The sequence below is a fragment of the Trachurus japonicus genome, chromosome 9 (assembly GCF_045865225.1).
Source record: "Trachurus japonicus isolate A0001 chromosome 9, Traja_1.0".
In the NCBI taxonomy this organism is placed as follows: domain Eukaryota; kingdom Metazoa; phylum Chordata; class Actinopteri; order Carangiformes; family Carangidae; genus Trachurus; species Trachurus japonicus.
The window spans coordinates 10,470,555-10,484,919 of record NC_140915.1 but is presented as its reverse complement, the minus strand read 5'-3'; the positions used below and the strand labels follow the sequence as shown (position 1 = coordinate 10,484,919).

The 14,365-nt window shown below is 38.9% G+C and overlaps 1 protein-coding gene across 1 annotated transcript in view; it reads left to right on the top strand.

The window, feature by feature from the left end:
• The first annotated feature begins 963 nt into the window (after window positions 1-963).
• mrpl1 (mitochondrial ribosomal protein L1) overlaps window positions 964-14,365 on the top strand; it is a 17,846-nt gene continuing 4,444 nt past the window's right edge. The window contains exons 1-8 of the mRNA XM_085785898.1: window positions 964-1,055; window positions 2,431-2,539; window positions 3,322-3,595; window positions 6,007-6,090; window positions 7,189-7,260; window positions 9,434-9,545; window positions 10,206-10,306; window positions 13,202-13,283. Coding sequence (XP_085642024.1) covers window positions 1,025-1,055; window positions 2,431-2,539; window positions 3,322-3,595; window positions 6,007-6,090; window positions 7,189-7,260; window positions 9,434-9,545; window positions 10,206-10,306; window positions 13,202-13,283 — 865 coding nt within the window. The 5' untranslated portion in view covers window positions 964-1,024. The remainder of the gene's footprint in view (window positions 1,056-2,430; window positions 2,540-3,321; window positions 3,596-6,006; window positions 6,091-7,188; window positions 7,261-9,433; window positions 9,546-10,205; window positions 10,307-13,201; window positions 13,284-14,365) is intronic.

Sequence of the window (14,365 nt, the reverse complement as noted above, 5' to 3'; positions counted from 1 at the left end):
AATTTAATGGTAATCAAACTCCGTTTAAATTTTGCAATAAATATCAAAACTAACTGTGGCTTGCATTGTTTATTTTTTCTCGTTGCCAGGAAGCAACTTTGATTTCTTTTTTTTTGTGTGTGTGTGCATGTACCGTAGTTACACAAAGTGAAGATGTTTTTTTATCTTCACTGATGTTTTAAACCACATGGAGGTTTGCATTTGAATTTCGTTTATACCTTGGTATGAATGACGATAAAGGAATTTAATTCAATTCAATTCAATAGTTAGTTGATCCCAGAGCGATTGTGGCTCTGGTTGATCCAAAACGTAAAATTAGACACACACACACAAAAAAAAAATCTTATTACTGTGAATGCTGAAATTGTGTTTTGTTTTGTTTTGTTCTTGAGCTTGTTTTTTTCCCCTCTTTTCTTTTTTCCTTTTATTCTGTAATTGTCTTGTTTTGTATGATTGTTAGTTGTTTGGGATTTTGTTGTTTGTATGTTCAATAATGATTTGTATGGACTGTTTGGTCATTTTTAAACCAAACCAAATGAAATAAATAATTTTAAAAAGTTGATCACAAAAGAAAACGCCCAAATAATTGTTTGAGATCAGTGTAAAAAATATATGGGAATATATAGAGTAAATGTTTGAGAAAAATGGTCTGAACTGTTGAAAATAACGAATAACTGTTCAAAACCTTGGGACTAAACTAGACTAAAGAGTTGGAAAAACCAAAGACAAAAAACTTTTTACTACATTTTAACGTCTAAACAAGTCAAATATTTAACATAAAAAGTAAAAACCATAGACTGTAAAAAAAAAACTGGTAGGCCAGGTGTGTGCCGAATGCAAGAGTCGGACCTAAAAGTTGCATAGAAATACTTTTTGTTCAGTTTAGTTTTTCTAATTAAAGAATGTAAATATGAATCTACGGTTTTTGAAAGGTGTTATTTTTTTTTAATTTTTTTTTTTTACCGCTCGGGCGGAACCATCGAGTGCGTCGTTGTTTCCACACGGACCTCAGATATTCCCAGACATGGCAACCTGCACGCGGAGTGTGTGGAAAGGTCAGTAGTTTTTGTGCAACTTACTTTCTTGCGACTGACATTAAAAATTATTAATTAATCCGCTGAGAGAAATGTATGTTAAATCTGTAGAGTTTAATATTTTGTCTCGGTTCAACGATCCGCAGCCTGTTAGCTTAGCCTAGCTTCTCTGTCCGCTAGCTCCCTTCATATGTGTTATTTTTTACTTTCTCTTGGCTTATTTAACAAATACACTCACTGATTGATATATATTACGATTATATATAAACAACTATAGTTTTTTGTTGAATTCGGCTCTATTATAATTAAGAAAGGAGCTTTAAATGAAGCGAAATAAACTGTTTTTCCCCGATTAATTCATCAACTTTAGCTGAGCGTCTTTTCACCCAAAACACGTCCTTGATGGGGTTAACGATCTTTATATTTATATTTAATGGGTTATATGTATGCAGAATTGAACAGTTAATATGAATGATTTCACTGAATAATGTATAATATCTGTCCTTGCTCTTAAGAAGTGCGGTCTTTTAATTGTCAGATTTCTGAATGAGGTTTGATTTGATTTATTTATAAGCACATGAGATGGAAAAAACCTATATAAAGCAGCACGATGAAAGTACAAAAAAACCAAAACATATACATATAGAGTAGATGCAACATATCAAACATGTGCAGGAAAACCCAAAAAACAAACAAACCCAAAAACCTAAGGGCTTGTTAATTCAACATTCAACATAAAAAGATGTACAATAATGTGAAAAGCATCACGGGTTCCCTGAAAACTGTTTAAGTGGACTAAACTGTTCAATGTCTAAGAGCAGTAATACATTTGTAACTGTACATTAGTTTAACACACACATAGTTAACATCTGTCCCTGTCTGCACAGGACTAGAAACTATTAAAAACGTGACTCACATGTGTAACCACATCAACATCAACATGATTGAGCTTCTCCCATCTCATGTCCTTACAGGCAGACCTTTAAACTTTAATATGGGACTTTGAGCATGTAAATTACTGCTGTGTGAACAAGACCGGTCTGGTTTTAAATTTGGAAAGCACATTTTTGTCTTGCAAATCATCAAGCTCACACTGATGTCTTGATAATAATAATAATTTTAAAAAGAAGATACTGGCACAGGCAAATATTTAGCAGTTTTATTCCAGTCTCATGCAAATAACAGAGCTGGTGCTCTTTTATAGAGATTACACAGTTTGCATGGCATCCGATAGTGAAATTAAACAGACATTTTATGGTACACATGGTTTATGCAAAATTAAAATGCAATTTACAACAGAAAAAAACCCAGCAGAAAACAGCAGCTCTCGGTCTTTAATGGCGGCCATCGTGTGTGTGTTGATATCTTTTCTCTGTTTGTTTTTCCTTTCTCCCAGTTTTAGCAGGATGTCAGAGGCAGCTGCTGAAGGCCGGCGGCCCGACCCACACGGCCGTCTCACGAACTGCACAGAGGAATCTCCCCGTCAGGACTTTTGCAGCCGCCAGGTGAATTTACAATCCCACAATTTTCACTTAAAGGGATAGTTCAACATTTTGGCAAATTGGCCCATTGCCATAATCCCTATAGTCATAGCAGTAGGTTCGTTACCTTTAATTGTCAGTACAAGCTATTTTTAGAACGGCGGAGCAGAGCCGCGAGCTGCTCGGAGCTACTGTACGCTACGGAGGCTCATGGGATTTCTTGGTTTCCCTCTTCAAACTCATCAAATACACAATCCAACAACTCCAAAACGCTCTGGTGGACAAGTTGTGACCTGCACATTCACCACGCTATGAGATAATAACACAACGTTACCAGACAGAGTTGTTTTAGAGGTAAATACAGAGACTGCTTGATGAAAAACTGTCCCTGAAGGCAACGCGCATCAGCGGTTTTACATGAATTTCCCTCTAAAACAACTCTGTGTGGTAACGTTGTGTTATTATCTCATAGCGTGGTGAATGTGCAGGTCACAACTTGTCCACCAGAGCGTTGTGGAGTTGTTGGATTGTGTATTTGATGAGTTTGATGAGGGAAACCAAGAAATCCGATTAGCCTCCGTAGCGTAGCTCTGAGCAGCTCGCGGCTCTGCTCCGCCGTTCTAAAATTAGCTTGCACCAACACCCACTGCTAAAACTATAGGGATTATGGCAATGGGCTAATTTGCCAAAATGTTGAACTATCCCTTTAAAGTGACTTAGGAGAAGTTTCCTGTTGACTGAGTAGACAAGACGAGACAGGAAGAGGCTGTGATGAACCGAATGTTTTTCATTTCAACGTTTGTCAGGCCACAAAAGAAAGACAAGAAAGAGGAGGCGGAGAAGGAGAAGGAGGAGAAGAAGGAGCAGAGGGTGATCGATGACACAAACAGACACAAGCCTTATGGGAGGACGGCGTGGGCGCCCGTGGACGACGTCTACGTCATGAGGTACTACCCCCGGACCGTCTACGACGTGTCGGACGCCCTCGACCTGCTGAAGAGCTTCCAGCTGTTGGACTTCACGCCCAGCGACCAGAACGTCTACGTCGACCTGAAGCTGAACATGAAGCTGGAGAAAAAGGTAACAACATCGGCCATTGTCTCTGCAACAGCTCTGAAGTTACCGTTTTACTGCTGCACCAAGGTTTACAATAGATATTACACATCTTAATAAACCATCACTTGATTCATCAATTACTCATTTGACAAAAAAAATGTGTAGTTATTATGACAAACAGTAATTTTCTATAGTAAATGATGAAGAACTGTTTGTTATGCATCACAACAAACTGGATACTGCTGAGTTTTGGACTATTGATCTGGCAAAACTAGATATTTTAAGGCTCCATCTCAGTGGTGGAAAGAAAAGTTTGCATGCATTTGTGAAATATTGCATAGTTAATAATCACTCCTAGGTCTTGAAGTGCAATTTCTTTAATTACAGTCACAGCCAAAATACTAAACAAATCCAAAGAAAAAGCCATTAAAAACTTCCAAATTGATTGGTTCCATAAAAAATAGATAAGGCATTTTGAGTATTGGGTCATTTTGGTTCCAGTGATCCACTAAAAGACACAGATTTTGTTGCCGTGCTTCATCTCTATGTCAAGCCAGCACATTTGAAATTGAAATAGATGCAGAAATACAGACCATCCAACAGCTTGGAAGACAAACCAATCGATCTGGGCGTCCAAGAGTTTCTTCAGCAAGAAACGACCATATCCTGATCTGCATGTGCAGGGAATTGTGTAAAAATGTCACTTTTTTCCTCCACTGTAGACGTCTCTTACATTTTATCGACTGTTTAAAGATGTATTAATTGAAAAACTCGACTTTGACGATGAAAAATGAATGAATTGCAGCCGCAAAATCCCGTTAATTTTGGTTAACTTTGGTCATCTCTCATTGGTGAGAATGGTGTGAACATACGGCTTCAACACAAACTGAACATAAAGATCTATATTAAGGAATTAACTGTCATATTAGTCTGCTTTTAAATACTTAAGATAAATAACATAGTATGGTAACATAGTGTGTATAAATTAATATTAAAGTATATTGAAGTGTGTCAAAAACAGCAGAAAATGAGAAATCTTGTATAATAATCCTGTAGGTGTCCTTTATTAATAAATCCGGTACATTTAAGGATTAAACTGTCACATCAGTGTCGCTGCTGGTTTCTCAGAATAGACGAGGACGTCCTGATGGCGGCTCATCAGCTGCCAAACTGTCGTACTGTGTTATCCACTCGTTTCTACAGACTTGGCCGACGACGGCTGCTGCTGCTGCTGCTGCTGTCACCTCGCCTCCACAAGGCACACAGATATTTACAGCGTCAAGCTCTGCAACACGAGCACTTTTAGATTCAAGCAGCTAAAAAAACAACAAAAAAAACACCACCATGGCACAGAGGAGTTAAAGGGGAATTGCTGGGGTTTTTTTTACAATCTGGACCTTATTTCTAGCATAAAATACGATCATTTACTCACCCAGATAACTTTGGTGTCATTACAAGTCGTTCAAATTAGTTCCAGCCGAGAGCCGCGTATATCCGTATAATGTGAGTCTACAGGGCAGCGCAATGCAGCCTCTAAATAACACATTGTCCCCCACGAAACTCTTTCATTTCACCAATATTTTGTTATGATAGGCTAGTGCTATTCCCCTCTGAGTCCGGGGTTAGCTGTTATCAACATCCGGGGTCTGTAGGTTGACCTACGAGTTTCTTTTTCTATTTCTTTCATATGGTTTTTTAATTTAACTTGCATTGTTTTGGTATGATTGATTGATTGATTCTGTATGATCTTGGCATTGTTTTTACTTTGATATTTTACAAATTTATTTATTTTATTTATTTATTTATTTTTCGAAGTGTTGAAGTGAATCCCTTGTGCCCTGACATGCGCTGTTGAAATGCATCCATGGAAAACTCAATAAAAAGAATTTTGAAAGAAAGAAATTAACGAGTTTCTCTGCAGATAATGTGTTATTTAGAGGCTGCATTGCGCTGCCCCGTGTACTCGCATTATACGGATATACGCGGCTCTCGGCTGGATCTAATTTCGCCGGAACGACTTGTAATGACACCAAAGTTATCTGGGTGAGTAAATGATCGTATTTTATGCTAGAAATAAGGTCCAGAATGTAAAAAAAAAACGACAATTCCCCTTTAAAAAACCCTTCTGAGTTTGTTTCCACGTCACCGGGCGGTGGAGCGGCGGTTGCTGCGTCCACACCGTCCACATGAGACGCTCGTCAGTCGTTCTCCACAGAGCTGTGCAGGACCGGTGTTCCTGTGCATAATGAATGACGAACACACTCCAGAGAAATTAAAAATTGACGTGACGGCGCTGGAATAGATTTAATACTTGATTACCTCAACTCGCTCTGTGATTGACATCCATCCTCTGTTTCTTTTTATGTGTTGTTTTCTTTTGTCTGCAGCTGACTGTGATAATCGACTTGTTTTTCTCTCTTTCTCTCTCTCTGCAGAGACGAGTGGAAGCCTTCGTCAGCACCGTGCACTTACCTCACCCCTTGCAGACGGAGATGAACAAAGTTTTAGTTTTCACCGAGGTAAAAAAAACAGCTACGTTTCCTCTCCTCTCTCTCTGCTCTTCGGCCTCACTGAATCTTAATTTCATAGCCAGTTGATTGTCTGTTGTTGATGAATTGTTTTAATTCGGCCAGAACATGATTCAGATGCTGCCGCAGCACCTTTTTATTTGTCACCCTGCTCGTCGTCTGTAATGGATGGGCTCAGGCTCAGGCTCGGTTGTTGTTGTTTTCTGGTGAAGCCTCCGCTACGAGCAGCAGTTTGATTAATAATCCTGTCGAGCAGCTCGGGTTGCCAGGTTGTGACTTTAAAAGGTGCATTTTAAAGGGATAGTTCAACATTTTGGCAAATTGGCCCATTGCCATAATCGCTATAGTCATAGCAGTAGGTTCATTACCTTTAATTGTAGGTGTAAGCTATTTTCAGTACGGCGGAGCGCAGCAGCTGGCTGCTCAGAGTTACGCTATGGAGGCTAACGGAATTTCTTGGTTTCCCTCATTAAACTCATCAAATTCAACATCCCAAAACTCCACAGCGCTTTTGTAGACAAGTTGTGAGCTGCACAACCACCACGCTATGAGATAATGACGGAACGATACGAAACGGAGCCGTTTTCGAGGTAAATTCCTACAAAACCGCTGATGCGCGTTGCGTTCAGGGACAGTTTTTCAGCAAGCAGTCTCCGTATTTACCCTGTATTTACCTCGAAAACGGCTCCGTTTCGTATCGTTCCGTCATTATCTCATAGCGTGGTGGTTGTGCAGGTCACAACTTGTCTACAAAAGCGCTGTGGAGTTTTGGGATGTTGAATTTGATGAGTTTAATGAGGGAAACCAAGAAATTCCGTTAGCCTCCATAGCGTAGCTCTGAGCAGCCAGCTGCTGCGCTCCGCTGTACTGAAAATAGCTTACACCTACAATTAAGGGTAATGAACCTATACTGCTATGACTATAGCGATTATGGCAATGGGCCAATTTGCCAAAATGTTGAACTATCCCTTTAATGACTGTAATGAATGGCAGCAGCAGCGGGGACAGCCACAAACCTGAATCAGACTGAAATGGGTATTAACGTTGCCTCTGTTGTGTTTTTGTTTTGTGGTTTGTTTCTCTCTGCAGGACGCCAATCAGGTTAAAGTTGCCCAGGACAACGGAGCCGCGTTTGTCGGAGGAGCCGAGCTCGTACAACAGGTGAGCTGCTCATTGTTTCCAAGTAGGGATGTCACAATTAATCGCGGTATTAAACGCCACAATTAATAAATCGTAAAGATTCCTAAATACCGTCACTTTCCAAAATAGATGTTGTATGTTGGAAACACGGAGGCAGATGTGCACCAAAGTAAATGTAAATGTAAGAAATACTGGTCCTTTTACCTAAAGTAGGAATTTAAATGTTAGCGTGTCATTTGTGATAAAAAAACAAACAAACAATTAAAATAAACTTAAACATTTGGTATAGATGACAATTAATGATTTGAATATTTAGAGGATTAATAATTGGTTATATATTAATAATAGCTACTTCAAATATTTAGTGTAAATAATTAGTAATGTAATTATATTAATAGGTTGCAGAAAAATCGTTATAATCGTAATTTCTCTGACAATAATCGTACAAAGAAAATCTATTATTAAGACATCCCTATTTCTAAATCAACAAACCGAAGCGACGTCAAGACAAGTCATTGAATGGATAGTTGTGGTGATTTAACACGGGGCTGTGTGTCACAGTCTGTGTGTTACCTGCAGTAGATTCAGATCACGTCCCAGTTTATTCAGAGTTTTTAAAAGTTTCAGTTAAAAAGTTGTCATTTTTCATTAGAGTTTTCCTCCCACACTAATCCAGATACATGAACTGTCTCTGCCTGCACTTACACACTCAGTCATGACCATTACATTCACAAAACAATCAATTTAGCAATCCAAGTTCTATGAATAAAGTGTCTATTGCTGAGATTTAACCTCCTCAAGTCAGAGGTTAATTAAATATGGACCCGACTTAGCTCACTTCATATCATAGGACACTAGTTTATTTAAAATCTCCCAGTCAAACTTGTAGCAATTGATTGTGATTGTTTCTCTTATTGAACTTTTTATTTTTGTTCTCAGTACAAGCATGTTGCTCATTACACCTTTGTATGGATGGCATAACAGAAGAGTTAAATAAGTGAATTCAACTATGAATGAAATATACTGAAGAGTTTAACATAACAAAAGTAACAAATACATAATAGATGATAGAAAATACATACAATAATGAACTTGTTAATGAGAGGAAAAAGGAAAAGAGAACAGAGGAAAGTATAAACCTCTGGACGGAAATAAATGTTGTGACACTGCAGAAATTATCGAAACGATGCCACTGCAAATGCTGCTGTAATCAAAGCTAAAGGCGGTCCAACGAAATATTAGAGTGTGTGGCTTTTTTTTGGACGGGCAGTGTATTTTCCATCTGAACTCTCTCCAAATGATCAGCATCAGTTTCCCATGATGTTGTGATGTTGATTCCAGCCCTGTCGTCCTGTCCCGTGCTCCTTTTTGTTATGAAACGGATGAAGGGAACAAGATGTGCAGAGTTAATTTAGACAAACTCTCAAACCTCTGAGCTGCACAGTGAAAAAAAAAAAAGTACCAAAGTTACGAGGGAGGGGCAGTTAAGGCTGTAGATCCTGGGATGTGAACCTCATCTACAGCAGACAAGACACTGACGGAGGAGCGCAGCTGTTCTGCTGATGTGCTGCCTCCGTCCGCTACGACGTGACCAGTGTAGATAAAGTCCAAAGGCTCCGTGGTGGCGGCAGGGTTTCCTTTTCTTGTCGCTGTGTTTGTGTCAGACGAGACTGGAATTCAATCATCGATCAATGGCTTTATTTGTCCCAGAAGAACAGTCGGTTTCACAGCGGAGAGAGAGACAAGATAAAAACACAAAGCACAGGAAGATATGATACAAGACCAAAACAAAACAGAGTCCACAGGTTTAAATCACGTCGTCTCCTGGAGTGAAGCAGAGACACAAGCTTCAGAAGACGTGACATAAAAGAGAGATTTAAATCTTAACAATAATAATAAAAAATACAGATATAGTGAAGCTGATTATTTATATTATATTTCAGCTTGTGGTTTGTGTCATATAAACAGAGGAAGCTTCACCTGCTGCTATTAAATCAGATGTTTGTATCAGCTTTCATGAAAACTTCACAGTCACCGTCGTTACAAGTGGTAGAATCAGTGAATCAATGTCAAATTCTGTCAAAAATCAAACAGGAAGAACAAACGTTTGCTCCGTTTGCACTTCTTTTGTTTGATTTTCTTAAAGTCTTTCATGTTTGATTTCATCTTGATTTTTATTAACTCACGTTTCCAGATCCTGGATGACGAGGTTTCAGCCGACTTCTACGTAACGGTTCCAGAGATGCTGCCCAAGCTCGTACCGCTGAAGAACAAACTGAGGAAGAAGTTTCCAAAGAGCAAGAGAGGTGAGACCAGAGGAGCTTAGGAAAGAGATGATGTTTATATATACTGTACAGCTCTGGAAAAAACTAAGAGACCACTTCAAAATGTTCAGTTCCTCTGGTTTTACTATTCATAGCTATGTGTTTGAGTAAAATGAACACTTTTGTTTCATTCTATAACCTACTGACAAAGTTTCTCCCAAATTGGAAATAAAAATATTGTAATTTAGAGCATTTATTTATTTGCAGAAAATGGCAACAGGTAAAAATAACAAAAAAAAATCTGGTGTTTTCAGACCTTGTATAATGCAAAGAAAACAAGTTCATATTCGTTTTAAAACAACACAGCACTACTTTTTAAACTTAGGAAGAGTTTAGAAATCAAAATTGGTGGAATAATCCCAATTTTTAATCGCAGCAGTGTTTTTTTATTTATTTATAATCTTTCTTCCTCATTAAATATGATTTGGTTGAGGTGATCAGCTAAGTAGAGTGAGGTGTGCTTGTGTTGGAGTTCAATAGACACTGGAATCGATGGCTGCCATTAATACATGTAGAGAAGCTGGTTTATTAAGAACATTTTGGACTGGTCTCTTTATTTTTTCCAGAGCTGTATATATACTGTATATATATTTATCTATGTGTATTCTGGTTCTGAACAGTTCTTCTCTCTGCGTCTCTCAGGCTCCGTCGGCACAAACATTCCCAAGATGCTGCAGCTGTTTAAAACGGGTCACGAGTACATGGTGGAGAACGAGTGCTTCGTCAGGACCAAGATCGCCACGGTACGACATGACAGCAGTCAGAGCTGCTACCGCTGTGATGACTGATTAATCGTTTAAGTTTAACTGTGCGTTCACACCAAAAGCTTCCAAAGCGTCAAAACGCCGGAAGTCAATTCATTTTCAATGAGAGCCCGGCGACACTGAGCGTCCAAAGCGTCAACAGGCGTCGCCGCGCTTCCAAAGCGTCCAAAGCGTCACCAGACGAGAAGTTGAACCCTGGTTAACTTTAGGGTAATTAGCTATGACGCGGTTAAGCGGCAACCGGCGGCAACCTGTCAGAATAGAGATGTCCGTCGGCTGCCTTTTTTTTCTTTCTTTTGTATTTCGGCTCCCCAATGACCAGCGCGATCGAACTTTGACGTCAGTCACGTGACGAGCGGCCAAAGCGGCTGAAAATATTTGCCGTTTTGGAAGCTGTCTTGTCTGACGCCCACCCTCGAGCGTTTTTGAAGCTTTGGAAGCTTTTGGTGTGAACGCACAGTAAGTTACGTTTTTATTTGCACAACTGTAGAATCAACAAAAGAAATGAAATAAAATAAATAAAACATGTGCGGTTGAGGGAGAAACCCACTCTGGGCCTATCTTAACCTCACCTATAAAAAGTAATTACACAAATAACAAAGCAAAACAAAACAAATGAATGAATATAGCTTAAATAGCATTACAAACAAAATAATACAAAATAGAATAAAATAAAGGAAACAACAATTAATTTTAAGTTAAAAACAAAGGAAAAAGGACAAATTACAAGGTTTTTTAATTACAGAGTCTGAATTATGTACAACAATGTTTTAATTTTTAAAAACTAGTTAGATAAAGCAAAAATCTTTGCACATCTATTTCCTTGGCAGGTGCGTCGGAGGATGACAATTAAGTCCAAATGAAACAAATAAGAGTTCCTGCACACATAACCAACTTGTGTGCAGGAACTCTTCTTTGTTTAAAAACTAGTTAGATAAACACGTTTTTTTTTAGAGTTAAATGCTAAAAAAGCATAGATAAAATAATGAATTCAATTGGTTATTCAGGATCAGGATAAACGTTATTGTACAAGCTGCAAACACAGTTATGACATAAAACACAGATCAAATAGAAACATAAAGAAGAAAAGGTACAAAAGGTTTTGCAGTCAACAATTATTGCACATGTCCAAAGTGTTGCACAACAATGATGTTTCTGAGAGGAAACTAAAGAGCCAAACAATTCAGATAAAACCAGTTATGATATAAATGTGAGTTACAGCAGCAGCGTCTGTGTGGAGCTACATCCAGTTCTCACGTCTCCGTCCTGGGAGAGAGAGACGTTTCTATATTTTAAATGTCGAAATGCTCCGAGCTAAAAAGGAAAATTCAGATGAAACATGTATAAGTTTGTTTTCCCAACAGGAAACTGGAACATGAAATCAGTGCTCTCGGAGGAGGAGGACTGAGTGTGTTTAGGCATGGAGTACATTTTTTATAGGCTTAAATATTTTCTTATTCCCCTGCGTGTGCATGAGTGAGAGCCTCCATCATCTAGTTTTTTTTTTTAATTTGCAAAACTTAGTTTTAAAGTTTCCAGTCCAGTATTTTTCTAATCTTGCTGTGTGATTGGAAGTTAACAGAAAACACAAACTCATCCACTCACAACAAGCTCCATGGAGACATGAAGACTTGTAGGACAGACAGACAGACAGACAGACAGACAGACAGACAGACAGACAGACAGACAGACAGACAGACAGACAGACAGACAGACAGACAGACAGACAGACAGACAGACAGACAGACAGACAGACAGACAGACAGACAGTCAGACAGTCAGACAGATAGTCAGTCTTTATTACGGACTCGGGTCCATTATAAATAAATGAAGACAATATAAAGACACATAAAATACAGATAAAAAACACCATCTTAAAGCAGATATCAGTGGAATGTTTTTGTTAATATAAGTCCTAAATAGTCCTATTTTCCGTCAGCAATCACTTACATGAAGTATTTCAGCCTAAACACGAGTCTCTCCGTCACTCTGCTCTGCTGTAACCCGAGGAGAAAATTTTCCTTGTGGGATACAAGTGTTATCCAATGAGGGGAGAGAACGGCATGAAGGGCTGTGTGTGCAGCCAAGGGATGCGCGTGAATGTGGTGACGTAGCACGAGGACCAATTGATGCCTGACAAGGGCGGGGGCTGCTAACTCATGGTGCGTTCAAGGAAACTCGTACTTTGTGTTTTTCCTTCCTGTGAAGTCATACCAGTTTGATCTGGTACGAGTTCACGGGTCGGAAGTTACGAGTGGCCGTTATAGGGAACTTTCACAGACAACAGGACGGTAAAAACACGAGCTACGGGTTACCTGGAACGCTACCAAGTCGTAGTTGTGACTTGAAGCTGTAACTTACGGTTTCAAAAGCCTGCCTTGAACACAGCATTAGCCGAAACGGCCGTGCCGATGATATCTGCTTTAATTTTAAAACACATACAGACACCTATTCCAGTGTCTCCAAAGACATGACAAGTATTTCGTACTGTGTGTAGCTAGTGGTGCTGTGATACTATTGCTTGCCTGGTTAAGTCGACACTTGAATCTAAACATGTAGTTTCTTGAAAGAGCATGAAGAGTGGACAAATTACAAAAGACAAACATATGACTTGCACTTGTCCATCTTGGGCACCTAAGTAATATTCAAAATGCATCATTGTAAGCTACCAACAGTTTTCTCATTTTTGCAGCACTGCACTTGCACCACAAGTGTGCCGTGTACAGTGTAGTACAATATGATCTGAACAAGGTTGTCTTTACATCCTCTGTACACTTATTAAATTCCCTTGCAAGTATATTGGCCTGTGCATACATACAACACTGACGTTGTGTTAAAATATCAGCAATCAGACTTGACTTCTCCTCTGTGCAGCTGGACATGCCCAAAGAGCAGATCTTATCCAACCTGCAGACCGTCCTGATCGACGTGTGCTCCCACCGACCGGCCGACATGGGTACGTACCTTCACTAACACCCCACACACAGTCGCTGCAGGTCCTTCAGCCCTTCAGAATAAAACATCACATTATATTCTCCATAACCTCCACATGGTCAGCTGGCTGCTTCTGGTTTCCCACCTCTGTAATCAGACTGGTGTAGACAACAGCCAGGTGGTTTCATGAGGCTCCTTTTGTTTTTTGTTGTTCTGACGTATGAAAAAAAGAGAGGAAAACATCAGCATATCAAAACATAGCTGTTACAGTATTGTAATTGTGTAATGTAAAATTGCTGAGAACAAAAACCTGCATATATTTGTATATTTATAAGAAAAAAACTAAACTAACTAAAGACAGACAGAAGGTGGGATAACAAAAAAACAATGATGAATCAAAACGGGATGTATGGGCTTGTGACAACGGCTGCATTCACTTGTAGGGAGACCTAACAACTATATTGTCTGAGTTTTGATATGTGTGTATAAGACGTATAAGACCAGGCAATCCTTCAAACCAACAGAGAGATAGACAAAGAAAGTAAGTGGGCAGAGACAAGTGATTTAGTTTTTAGGATGTGACTGTGACATTTGTACATAGGAGACCCATTTTGACCATGACTTTGTGAATTTATCCATTTGTAAGGCAAGGCAAGTTTATTTGTATAGCACATTACTGCAACAAGACAACTCAAGGTGCTTTACATATTAGCAAAATGAGAACATAAAAAGCAAACTTTATTAAAAACAGACAAGAGAAAGAATTAAAACTGGTATAAATAGAAGTAAAACAGAAAGGGAGACAGAGTAAAAAAGATATAAAATAACAGAATAATATTAATTTGTAGGCGAAGTGAGGAACTAATCTTTTCCATTATATATATTTCATTAACAATATCAGTCCATTCCTCTATTGTGGGGGAGTCAGGATGCGGCCAGTGTCGTGTGATGGTTTTCTTGCCAGCAGAAAGTTGTCCAGTCATGTTTCAAGCAGTTTAGAGACTCCCATCTTGACAAACAAGTCATATTTTCATTCACATTTTGATTTTGAAGGAAGGGATTTAGACCTGACTGTATCACAACAAATTATCACACATTCAATAT